Source organism: Parus major, chromosome 12, assembly GCF_001522545.3.
Source record: "Parus major isolate Abel chromosome 12, Parus_major1.1, whole genome shotgun sequence".
In the NCBI taxonomy this organism is placed as follows: domain Eukaryota; kingdom Metazoa; phylum Chordata; class Aves; order Passeriformes; family Paridae; genus Parus; species Parus major.
The window spans coordinates 1,120,907-1,133,383 of NC_031781.1; the positions used below are offsets into that span (position 1 = coordinate 1,120,907).

General features: G+C 42.2%; 1 protein-coding gene across 5 annotated transcripts in view; it reads left to right on the forward strand.

Annotated features, from left to right (window-relative positions):
- The window catches only part of CARD19 (caspase recruitment domain family member 19), a 47,157-nt gene extending 35,167 nt beyond the window's left edge, over positions 1-11,990 (forward strand). For 2 of the 5 annotated variants that reach the window (XM_033517324.1, XM_015641276.3), the window contains exons 2-6: positions 2,080-2,222; positions 4,034-4,187; positions 7,442-7,501; positions 9,058-9,129; positions 9,531-11,990. In XM_033517324.1, the coding sequence (XP_033373215.1) occupies positions 2,080-2,222; positions 4,034-4,187; positions 7,442-7,501; positions 9,058-9,129; positions 9,531-9,643 (542 nt within the window). In that variant the 3' untranslated portion in view covers positions 9,644-11,990. Of the gene's footprint in view, positions 1-6; positions 175-323; positions 368-2,079; positions 2,223-4,033; positions 4,188-7,441; positions 7,502-9,057; positions 9,130-9,530 lie in introns of those variants that run through there. The other 3 variants (XM_015641277.2, XM_015641273.2, XM_015641275.3) reach the window with 3 other exon arrangements.
- The last annotated feature ends 487 nt before the right edge of the window (positions 11,991-12,477 follow it).

Consider the following 12,477-nt stretch of genomic DNA (forward strand, 5'->3'; position numbering starts at 1 on the left):
CACGGTGTCCCCGGTGTCCCCGGTGTCCCCGGCAGTGCCGCGTCCCACACACCGGCACACTGGCTGTGTGAATGAGCTGTTTAAGCCCAGCCTCCAGCCGGCTCGCTCTGCACCTGGGGAACACACAGGTGACTCGGAGGCCCGGTTGTTTCAGCCATCGTATGGAGCGTGGAGGTCTGGGACTGTGTGTAACCTAATGTCGCACTCTACTTTCAAATGCTTTGTAGTGTCTTGCTCACTGCAGTTTTGCTACGTTTTCCTCTTGTCTGTTAAAAACTGTTTCAAGTAAAAATGATTTACTGAAGTCTACAATTCCCTGACAGGTGGGTGTCAGTCTCCTCCCAAGCACCGAGCGAAAAGATGAGAGGTAATGGCCTCAGGTTGCACCAGGAGAGGTTTAGGTTGGATATTAAGGAAAATTTGTTCATTGAAAGGGTTGCCCTAGTACAGGCTGCCCAGGGCAGTGGTGGAGTCGCCATCCCTGAAAATGTTCAGAAATTGTGTGGATGTGGCACTCCAGGACACAGTTTAGTGCTGAATATGGTGATGCTGGATGGATGGTTGGACTTAATAGTCTTAAGGTTCTTTTCCAGCCTAAATGATTCTCTTGGCTTGCTGTCAGAGACTTTTGACTTCTGGTAACTTGCAGTAGCACGTGGCAGTGGGTGAGAGTAGCAGGGGAGGGCAGCATCTTGTTTCTCACCTTTCTGTCATCCTTCCAGCCCAGGGGAGCAGACTCTTCGCAGGTGCATTTGGTAACCACTGCCATCTGATCATCTCTGACCATTTCTCTGCAGCCAGTCTCCTTCTTAAATACTTGGCCTCCCTTTCTTAGGCTCTTGAAAGGGAAAAGCCAAAACTAAATTAGTGTTCAGCTAACATTTTGTTGAGAGACTTTTCCCTCTCTTCCTGAGATGCTTCTGAAAGGAGTTGTCATGGACACGTACAAATGGTTTGATCATCAGATCCAAACCTTGCAGGTTTTGGTTTCCAGCTTTCATGTATAATGTTTATGAAAATCACCTAGGAGTTTTACAGGAAGTAGCAGCTCGTGTTTTCACTGTACAGCAGACACCACTGAGGTTTCTGGAATGGGTGTTTGCAAGTTCTGTGTTTTACAGAGAATGTCAGAGAGCTGCATTGGGTTTTGTGTCTGTTAAATTTATCTCCTTAATGATCCTGTTTGTTTGCTTGATAAGAAGGCTTTTAAGGGGAAAACAAACCAAAGATGAAACCATAATAAAGACACAGTGGTGTCAGAGACAGTGTCCAAAGTCCAATTATGTAAATATTAGTGGAGTTATTAATTGGGAATGTGTACCTGCCTGACTAAAGGTGGTTGGCAGCATTTATGCTCCCAGGGCCCAGGTATGGATGAGAGTGTTTGCATGTTGCAGTGTGGCAAGGAAGGGCTGATCTCAGTCTACAAATCTGAAATGAAACTATATTTATTAATTTACTATGATAAGTGTGAAATGGCAGTGCAGCTCCTTAGGGCCCTGTGGCTTTATCCAGAAGGGCAGTGAAAGTAGATCATAGAGAAATATGTGCAGGGGATTGTGACAAACAAAATCCTGTTTGATGTTTCTTGTACAGAAAGCAAATGAAGTTTTTTTAGTTTTTTATGCTAAGAATAGTTAAGCAGAAACAAAATTACGAAGGGTTTTTTGGCAACCAATATAACCTGAAAGTTCTGTTTTGTAATAAACGTCATAATCTGACTTCAGAAGTGATAAAGAATTTATCTTCAGTGATTTATTAACTTCAGGGCTGTATTTGATTAAATATCCATCACAGCTTGACTTCTAAATGATTTAGAGCCTTCTCCCTTTGGAAAGAGAGAGGCAGTAGGAGTGACCAGCCAGAAGTTTGGACTTGTGTAATTTCAAGTGGATGGGTCTTTGAAAGCACATGACGTTGTTGTGTTTCCCTAACAGATAGTTCAGCTTTCTAATATTAGGTGGTGGTGATAATTTTATTTTAGCTATTTAATCACTGGTAGGAAAATTAAATTTATGGAATTTTAGAAGGGCTTATTAATTAACTGCTGTGTTTTGTTCTGTGTTATTTTATCTCTAGATCAGTCGTATTGTCAACGGCTGCAGCATGACATGCATTTCCTTACAAGCACTAGCCGACTGAATGAGCAAGTGGTTGATAAAATTGTTCTTCAGCTTAACAGAGTCTATCCCCAAATTCTTACCAATGAAGAAGCAGAAAAGGTAATTTGAGGAGTTTTGCTGTGTCTCTGAGTGCTGTGTTGCTTTTGCAGGTCACCCTCTTCCTGACACAACTCTTGGTGCCACGTGCAGCCGGTCTGGCTCACCTCCTGCTTGCTGACCAGTTGTATCTGGCACCTCATGTCAGAGGAGCAGTCACAGGGCTGGCACGTTCCCTGTGCCAAGTGCTCATGAGAGAGGATGCTCTCTTCAGCAGCTGTTCAGTGCCACGGTCCCTGCCACGATCGGGGGCGTGCAGATTGCAGCCAGTGCACACCCGTCCTGTGACCACATTCCTGGTGTGCCTGTCTCCTCACGTCAGGTGGTGTGGAGGGGCACACCAGGTGATCTGTGCTGCATCCATCTCTGCCCACAAAATCATCTATATTAGCTCAATCAGTTTTGGTAACCAATTAATAATTTTAAGTATTGGTAGAGAAGTGGGGGTGTGTTAGTCCCACTAGTAAGTGTGGAACTGTGGGAAGTAGATGGAGTTAATATCTTGCAGTGGTGCCACCACATATGGAGGAAGGCCACCCTCCCTGACATGAAGCTTTCAAAAATGGATAGCTCTTTTTAGGAAGAAAAAGCTTCTAATCTTGTGTAGAGACAAAATTAAAGTCAGCTAAGAGCTTCCACAATCCTACTTGTAATAGTTTGTACTTGCCCTCTGCTGGCTTCATGTCTGCACAGGGTTTTGGCATATCGATATTTTAACACCAGGAAAAGTAGGTCCAATTCTATCATAATCAAACTCCATGGGGACAGTTAGTGCTTTGTGGTGTAGAGCAGAGCTAGATCATTTTACTGAGGCTGTCTATGCCACTTCCCTCAAGAGGTTCAAAATAAATCCATAAAGAATCTGAAACATGATTTGTGACTTCTGCACTTAGGCAAAAATGTTTTTTTATGGGTCCAGGCAAGTTTGTGTCAACTCTAGTGAGTGTTTAAGAAGCTTAAACCAGCTGTATCTGGTAGACCCTGTGGGAATTTTGTCAGAATAAGGAGTGTTGTGTAAGGTCTGTGACATTCCTGTCCCCCTCAAGCAGCAATTGTTCCTAGCTCAGTGTGCTCCAAAGGTTATCCACTGTGCTGCTATGAAATATGATGCTTTGCTGAGAATGGCTTTGGATTTTTTCAAAATAAATGGAAATAAGTTTGATGTGTAAGGCTAGTGCTGCAGTTTCCTTCTCTTTGTAAGGTCTCCTAATACTCATCACATTTAGCAGTACAGAAAAAATGTATTTTCCTCTGCAGCTGTTTGCCAACCTAAGTAATGGGACTTTGTGCCTGTTGAAGTGGGTACACAGCAGTTAACTGTGCTGCAAATAAAAAAACAATGAAATAGGAAATCTTGGGATGATGAATGCTCCAGTGTTGAGACTAGGATAAACAGTATAAACTGCCTTTTTGGGGATCATTACTAGGGAGCTAAGGGCAAACTTGAAAGCATCAAACTTTATTTCATATTATAAGATTTTCTGAAATCTTCTGTCTACAGCTGTAAGAATTAAACTGTAGGATAGCAAGTACCATGTCAGCTTGGATGCAGGGAAGACATCCAATGCAGAATGTCTTTCAGAAAAAGGCAGGAAGGAGAGGCCATGTGCTCTCCATCAGACTGTGCTGACCACATGGAGCTCAGTGCTGTGCAGTGCATGTATGTCCTTTTTAGGTTTCCCTTTTTGGCTCATTCTTTTAGTAAATATCAAAGAAGCTCTGTAACTTTGTTCCCTGGCATAGCGATGTAAAATTGATCTTTTAATCTCTCTTCTGTTTTAATCTCTTTTCTGATAAATGCTTTTCTCTTACAGTTCAGGAACCCAAAGGCATCACTCCAAACCAGACTCTCAGATCTGTTAAAACACCTCCAAAAGAAAGGAGACAGACACTGTCAGGAGTTTTACAGGGCTCTGCAGATCAATGCTGAACAGCTGTTTAATGACCTGCCAAGCAGGAAAATCTTGAGTAAGTTAATTTGTAAGTTGATTGATTTGTGGATTTCCTCACCAGTGTATTACAAAACCTCGCTTCAGATGCAGTTCAGGTCATTTAAACAACCTAAACAGGTTATAAAAAATATAAGTAAACAAGTAACTGAAATAATTTTTGGGGTATACCTTAATTCCTTCTGACTTGAGTTTTCCAAAAGCTGTAAAGGGATTTTGTAATGTAAAATTGTAATTACCTTAATTTTGTCTTTGATTTTGAAAGAAGCAATTTGTATTACCCAGCACAAACTGGTGGAAGACCATTTTCTTGCCTGCTACAGAGTTAACCCATATCCATACCTGAATCCTTGTGAACTGGGGAAGGCTCAGAATCTCAGATGAGCCCCAGTCCCAGCTGACTGAGCCTCGCAGCAGACTGAAGGCAATGCTTTGATCTGATGTTCACCTTGCAGAAGTCTTGCACTTTGGGGAACAGGCTCTTCAATCAGACTGTCTTGCATCTGTCATTTTGACTTGGGTAGAGCTCAAGAAACAGGTTTTTCTGTCAGGCTGACTAGCAGTTAGCAGACAGCCTTTATGAATTAAAAGCAGTTTGAGAAGCCTTGGTGTAGTCACTAAGAGTAAAATTTCAGGATTGTTTTGATGTTTAAGAGTTGAAGCTTTTTTAATGTTCAATAGCACATTCTACAAGCCATTTTTGAAAATGTAGCTTTACAAGGAGACTTGGATAAGGTCTGTGGGATGTTTTCACTTTTAGCTAGAGCAGAAATGTGCTCATCCTTGCACATGATTTACGTGGTGACTCCAGGCTTTCCTCAGGTAGCCGTGAACAGGCAGGGTTAGGGTTTCTCATGTTCAGACTCTGCATAACAAATACCTGTGTAGAAATGCTTCTTGTTAAACATACAGCTCCTTGTGGTGCCCAAAAACTGTTTTGCTGCTGCTGCTGCAAACTGCTGATTTCAGTAACCAAAAGTCATTAAATTCTCTGTTATCTTGATACACTCTTCCATGTTACCATCCTCAGAAGGATGAGGATAATTTAAAGAACTGAGTTAAAACATTACTGTGTGCCGAGGTTTGGCAGTTTCTTTCTGTTGACCTAAGAAATAAATACTGAGTTGATTGTGTTAATATGCTTGCTGCTTCTTTGAGTTCTGTAATTAAAACAAATGTCTGCATTCTGGATTGAATGGTCAAGAAACATCTGTGAAGCTTTTTGAGCTAAAACTGCAAACACTTTCATGCTTCAGGAAAAGCTCCTTCATCAATATGAGGAGTAACTTCTCACTGAAGTGAACTTGGACATTTTCAGTATTAAAGGCATTATGCTTCAGAAGTCCAACATGCACAATTCATTACTCAAGTGTTATTACTTGGAAGAGCTCAAGGTGTGTTCAAGGCCAAGATCTGTGGGGTTCTGAGCACCCTGGTCCCTGGAGGTGTCCCTGCCCATGGCAGGAGGTTGGAACTGGATGGTCTTCAGGGTCCCTTCCAACTCACACCATTCTGTAATGCTCTTAGCAGTAGTTGTTAAATTTAGCACAAAGCATTTACAGAATTGCCACTAGAATTTGTAAATGTAAAGAAAAAGGAAAATCCCTAACATGGGGATTTTGTTGTAAATGCAGGCTGAGCTGAAACAAGCAGCATTACAAACAGCAGGAGAAATTACTGATGATGATGATGATGGATGAACCATGGCCAGGACAGAGTTCTGTAATAGCCACACGCAGCTATACATGGGACAGATTTTTTTCAACAAAGGAAATCCTTTCAAATATTTTTCATATTTAAGACAGCTTTAAAATTTGTGCTAGGACAAAATTTCTTTTCCTGAAGTGTAAATTGGCAGTGAAGTGTCTGGTAATGTCTGAACATTACCACTAGAGGGGGAGTAAGGCACACGGTGTGGGCAGCAAACTGCAGTTCCCAAGGGACTCAGAAAATGTTTTTCTCTCCCTGCTGACACAGACTGAAGGGATAAAGGCTCAGATCAGCCCCACGCAGCGATAGAAGTGGCAGAGATTTGTCTGTGCTCTCCTGTGCAGTGTGAGGACTCTCCAGCTGGAATTCTTAGGGAGGACAGCAGCCCCTCAAAGGGGCAGGCTGGGTGAGGCTGCCAGGGCCACACCGTGCTCACAGAGGCTTTACAGCAATCCTTGCTGCTTCTGTGACTCCCAGGCTTTACAGCAAAGGGCTCCAGATGCTTCTGTCCTGTTCCCCTACAGAGAGGGATATCCCCAGCAGGTGAAATGGATGGTCCCCTGTCGAGGCACCTCTTCTAGATCCTGGTGCCGTGAAGGAGAGCAATTGAAATCCATCAATCTTAAATTCTTCCCTATTGACAGCCAGATTCAGAGCTCTTACCTTTTTTTCTTTTTTAACCTTCCTAACCCTTTGACATTTGGACTTGTTTATGGTAGAGGTCTTTTCCAACCTTTATGGTTCTGTGGTTCTATGACTACAGAAAGGTTTGGCTAAAACAGTGTTGCAGTTTGGTTATGTGTTCTGGAAGGTCACTCCTGTGCAGTGTCTGGTGACAGCTGTGCACACCCCTGCTGCAGACAGCATGATCTCCACATCTCTGTGGCAAAGGCAGCTCTGAAAGGCTCTTTCTGGCCAGACTGGGAACTACTGAACACCTTGTCCTAAAGCCAACCTCCTTTTCTACTAGAATTTGCAGAAAAATAGAGGCCAGAATTACTTGTGCCAAATGTTAGCATGTAGAACCTACAGAGTTTTGAAGAAGCTGGGCATGTGTTCAGCTGAGACCTGCATTTTGTAAATAATCTGCACCAAGAAGTTTTTTTATGTGCTTTACCTGCTAAATACATCGATGCCCAGGGATTTGCTCAAGAACAAAGAATGCTTATACATTATATTATAGAGGTGTTTTCAGATTAGTGCATCTAGGAACAAAGAGTTTGTATGTATTACAATGAAAATTGCTGGTGTTGTGAAGGATTATCTCCTGCTTTCCTAACCTGGGAAACAAGTGTAATGTTATTTATGTGGTCAGTGCTTAAGCAGGTGAGAGGTGGGGCTGCAGCTATTTGTAGTTGCATTCAGGTGACTCTGTGCCCATGTCTTTTGATCAGTCCAGCTTTAACTCTAGCAATGATTTACTGTTGGAGGGGTTAATACTTTATGTCAATATTGGATATTTTTCTGAAATGTGTTGTTTTCCACCATTTTGCATGTGCTGATTATGTTTGTTTGTTTGCTTGAGCTGAGTACTAACTTTTCATGTGTTGCTTTTATTTCTAGAAACCCCAGATCCCACAGAGATAGACACTGACAAGGAGCAATATATGCTAAATGACAGGGGTAAATAAATCATACAGTGTCACTGGATGGAATGGCTTTGCAGATTATGATGCAATTTATTATATCATGCAATTTGCACTTCATGTAACAACTACTTTGGCTTATGATGTCTTTACTGTCACAAGTTAAGTAGAATTAATGGAGGAAAATATACTGAGCTACTGTTGAGGAAACCAGTGCCAGGAAATTGAAGGGACTATAGAGTATAATCAATATTTACAATAGTATTGTTTGCACTATTACAGCTAAATTCTTCATTTCCTGTGATTCTTTCAATGCCTGTCTATTAATTTTGTGTAAGGCCATCAGTAACTTTTTTTTTATCCTTTTTATCCTTTTTTCATCTTTTTCAATTTTTTGTCATTTTTTTTTTTAAGCTCTCAATTTAACTACAAATTATTTGAAAGCAAGGACAGAAAGGAAGGAAGATCTTAAATATATTTTCCTTAGGAAAACATATTAATTATTTTCCCTCCCTCTGTTCAATGCCAGATTACAGAGACAAATATTTTTTTTCACAGTAGGATGTTTTGAAAAGGAAGTTCTGAAACAAAGATGAAGAGTTCTTACAATTTATAATGAACTGTTGTATCATTTAAGTTCAGTATTGTATTTACAGATTTAGATACAATAATGAATTATGCCTTTTTTGTAGTTTCCTGAGAGAAAACTGAAATAAGTAGCAGAAACTATTGTGTATATTTTTCTGTTGTGGTGTGTTGCTCTGACTGTTGAACCAAATTGCTGTTCAGACTTTCCACATTGCTGTTGCTGTCTGCAGCATAACAATACAAGATGAACAGAGAAAATGCTTGGAAATAAGACAAACAAGTAATATTTTATTTTATTTTTACTTATTTCTTTTTTTTTTCTTTTTTTTTTTTTTTCTGAGCCAGCCTCAGACTAGAGATTGTTTGGCCACTAGCCACCCTCCTTGGGAGGGTCCATGCCAAGGAGCAACCAAGTCCTTGCTCCTTTGCTGTTTCTCCAGTGTCTTTGTCCACATGGTCTAAGAATTTGTTGCAGTACACTTGTCCTTAAATTGATGGGTGTAGCTTAATTGTATCTGCTAAGAGAGGTGTAGTGTAATTGTATCTCTGTTTCTAGTGAGATAGTAACCACAAACAGAGTATGGAGTAAAAAAGCAGATATAAATCTTTGTGCTGTTTTGTCAATGGATAAGTATGAATTTGAAAGGTTTTACTGAACATCAGTACTGATCATCACCATTAAACTGTGGTTGTTTTAATGATGGTCCAGGCAGGCAATTTCCAGGAGATTTGGTTTGGAAACTTTTCCTTAAATACCATAGGCTATAGCTAGATGAGCAGAGGGGAACAGGGAATGGTGGCAAAGCAACTGTAGTAAAAATTAATTGCAGTCCAGTAAATGTGCTTCACAGTACATTAGCTACAGAACATACAGAACTGTGAATATGTTAAGCTTCATTTGAATATGCTTAATTATGCATATTGATAGCAATTGGTGATTTATGAACTGAGCTGAACTTGTGCTGCCCTGCTCTCTCTCAGTGTGTTTCCTTGCCATTTCTGCAGGCCCAGTGTTCTTCCTGGCGTGTTTCAGCGTGGCTGCAGGACTGGCCCTGTTCTGGTACTGCTGTAACTCAGGTGAGCTGCTCAGGGGCTTCTCCTGGCTGCCTTCCCCAGCAGGGATGGAGCAAGCTGGGCTCCTCATCTGACAGGGCTCCCTGACAGGGTGGGTCAGGGTGGCATCATTCATTAATGAGCTCCGGATACAAATTGCTCAGCAGACGTGCTGAGGTATAAATAATGGATATTTTGCCTACAGAGGATGCCACAAATAGAGGCTCCCTTTTAAAGACAGTCTTTAATCTGAACAGATTCCTTGTTTGTCTCTCTTGGCAGTTGATTTCTACAAATGGAAGGAAATGGGCTTTCCTCTAGAGTTATTTTCAATTGGTTTTTATTTTTTGCAGATGCTGCTTCCTAGCTAAAACAAAATTTAACTGTTTTCACTTTCTCTTTTTCCTCTCATCATTCTGTTTTAGAAACACAAGTCATAGGAAGAGCCAGGAGAATCTTGGGCTTTTCTCCTATTATCATAGGAAGACATGCTAGAAATATTTGTATGTTGTATTTGGAAGACATGTCAAGAAATTAAGGAAAAGCTCTTCGCATGTCTGTACAGTACATCGGCCAAAGGAACCCAGTGGTGCATAAAATGTCCTGTACTCATACCAAAGATTTTATTAACTAGCTTCATCAATAATTGCCTTGCCTCCAGATGTATTTGGAATTTCAGTTATAATGTCCTTCTTTATGGGAATGGACCGTTTATTTTTGTAAATGCTTAAAGTATTTATCATTTGTATAAAAAGTATTTTTATTACAAGCTTTAAAATGATCTGTTAAGTGAGTGTGGGTCTGAAGCCATGTTTGCATATGTGTTTTCCATACTGAAATGAAGGATCACAACTTTTTGAAGAACTCTGGCCTGTCTTTTATGACAATTAATTTCAGAAAAGAACTTAAACACGTGCACTCAAAGCCTTACTAAGAAATGTGTCTCTGTCTCAGAATTGTCTGTTTTGTCCAGATCCTTTATAGTCACTGCCTGAGCTCAGGTGGGCACTGGCACCTGTGAGGAGTTTATGGGGGCCAGTTCCCTTTACATGTGCCTTGTAGTCACTGTGTCTTCTGATTCCCTGTTGGTGCCTCATCCCAGCCTGCCTTGTTCCCTGGCACACTCAGTGCTGGTTCCCAGCCCATGGGCTGTTCCAGGGAGAGGAATGTCTGACCTGAAGCACTTCAGACTGCCTAGAGAATGTTCCAGATCAATTTAGCTTTCCCTTTCCCAGTGAAGTGAAGGGAGGCTCTGCAGAGAGATGTGGACAAGTTGGAGTTGGGCAGTCACCAGCCAAGTGAAGTTCAACAAGGGAAAGTGCCAGATTGTGCACCTGGGGTGGGGCAGCCCTGGACAGGCTGGGCAAGGAGATGCTGGAGAGCAGCACCGTGCAAAGTGACCTGGGAACCCTGGTGGGTGGAAAATTTGTTATGAGCCAGCACAGCCAGGGGGGACATCCCTGTCCTGGGGGGCACCAGGCCCAGCATGGCCAGCTGGGCCAGGGAGGGGATTGTCCACTCTGCTCTGCACTGGGGCAGCCTCACCTCGAGTGCTGGGGGCAGTTTGGGCACCACAATATAAGATCAAACTACTGTAGAGCTTCCAAAGAACGCTTCCTGGGGTGGGGCAGGAACAGCTTCTCTGGGCAGCCTGTGCCAGGGCTGGGAGAAGAATTCTTTCCCAGTATGGTACAGGAAATTTACTGTGGCTAGGGCTGTGTTTCCTCCCTTCCTGAGGCTGCTGGAGATGAGAATGTCTCTCAGGGAAAAAAAATGGTCCAGAATGAGTTATTCCCAGGGTTAGAGCTGGAAGGAGAAAGAAAAAGTGAGTCTTGGTTCATCCTAGTGTTAAAGGACCTAACAGCAAAGAATAGAAAACAATCTGTTCCTTCATTAGTGCCAGTTATTAATTTGAACAGTGAATGTCAGGCTGCCTATAAAACTGGCATGTGCATAGGCTGGGAGAGATTCTTTTTCGTGGAATATTTTTCTTTCAGGAGCTTGCTAAGCAAGCACATCTGTGCACATCTGGACAGTGCTAATTCCATTTTCAGCTCCTGTAGGAAGCACATGTGCACCTGCATGGGAGTCAGGTCCTTCTGGGCAAGCAGTGTTGTGGACTTGGGAATAAATCGAGCAGGAGCTTGGATGAAGCTGTTTAGCTGCAGAATTTTCAGGTTCCCTGGCAAGTCAAAGAATAGCTTGGCCTGTGCTGGATTAATTTATAAACAGGCTTCACTGTGTGCAGGGAAGTTGTCCCAGCTGGGTTGCAGGTGGTTCCATGCTGAGGGTGGAGCACTGTGGCTCCCATGCTGCAAGCAGGAATTGTACAGGAGCTGGGGAAATGAAAGGCTGAGTGAAGGGACTGTCAGTGTGCAGAAAGCTGGGAAACAAAGTGATAGATCCTACAAAGAATTTGCACAATTCCATTTAATGCCAGACTGCTATTTAAAGGACTTGGTGAAGGATGATATGCCTGATGAGCTGGAGTGGGAATGAAGTGATGATTCATTCTGGGATGCACTGGGCTGCTTTACAGCTGCTGGATGGAGTTTGCAGTTAAAAGTGCCTTTGCTGAGGCAAAGCTATTCCTTTCGTTTCTTTCATTTGTCGTTATTTTTCTCATACTGTAATAAATTGAAAACATATTTGGTCAAAATGTGTTGTTGTGGGTGCTTTTCCATTCTGTGTGCACAGATGCTACTCCATGTTATGCCATGCCTTGGCTCTACTGCCAAAATTCAGTTTGCTGCACTTCACAGGGCCTGTGTCCTGTAGGAATTTCCCTGAACATACATCTTCTTAAATCCTCTGGAAATTAATGTATTTCTCTTTTTAATGGGGTGAAGCTGGCAATTAAATTGAAATAAAATCTGAGAGAAGAATGCTGCTGTTTTTCTTGTAGTTAATACACTGCTCTTCTTGCAGAAGTGCCCCGTGGTTGTTGCCCTCCCGTGGCTGCCAATCAACCCCTCCTGGGCTCTGGCCTCTTCATGGTTAATTTTTTCTGGGTGTTTGCACCAGATTTTTAACATTTTCACCTGTGCAGTTTTTCTGCTTAGCATGTTTAGGGATCTGGAGTTAAACAGGACTTATCAGTTCAAAGACTGGGTTAATCCTTGTTTTTGTGTCATTTTGGGAGTTCCAAGGGTCACTGCCCATGAAGCCTTGGAGGTGCACTGGTGCTTGCTGGAAAGGGACTTTGACACACAGTTCATTTTAATTGCTGCTCTGACCACCCAAGGAAAGCCATGCAGACAGGTTTGTTACTGTTCTGTTCTTTGCCTAAGGGGGAGCTGCTGGCCTGGGTGCCTCTGTGAGCAGTGTTGAACATCCCACCAAGGGAACTTGTTGCTGTAGCAGGAGAATCAT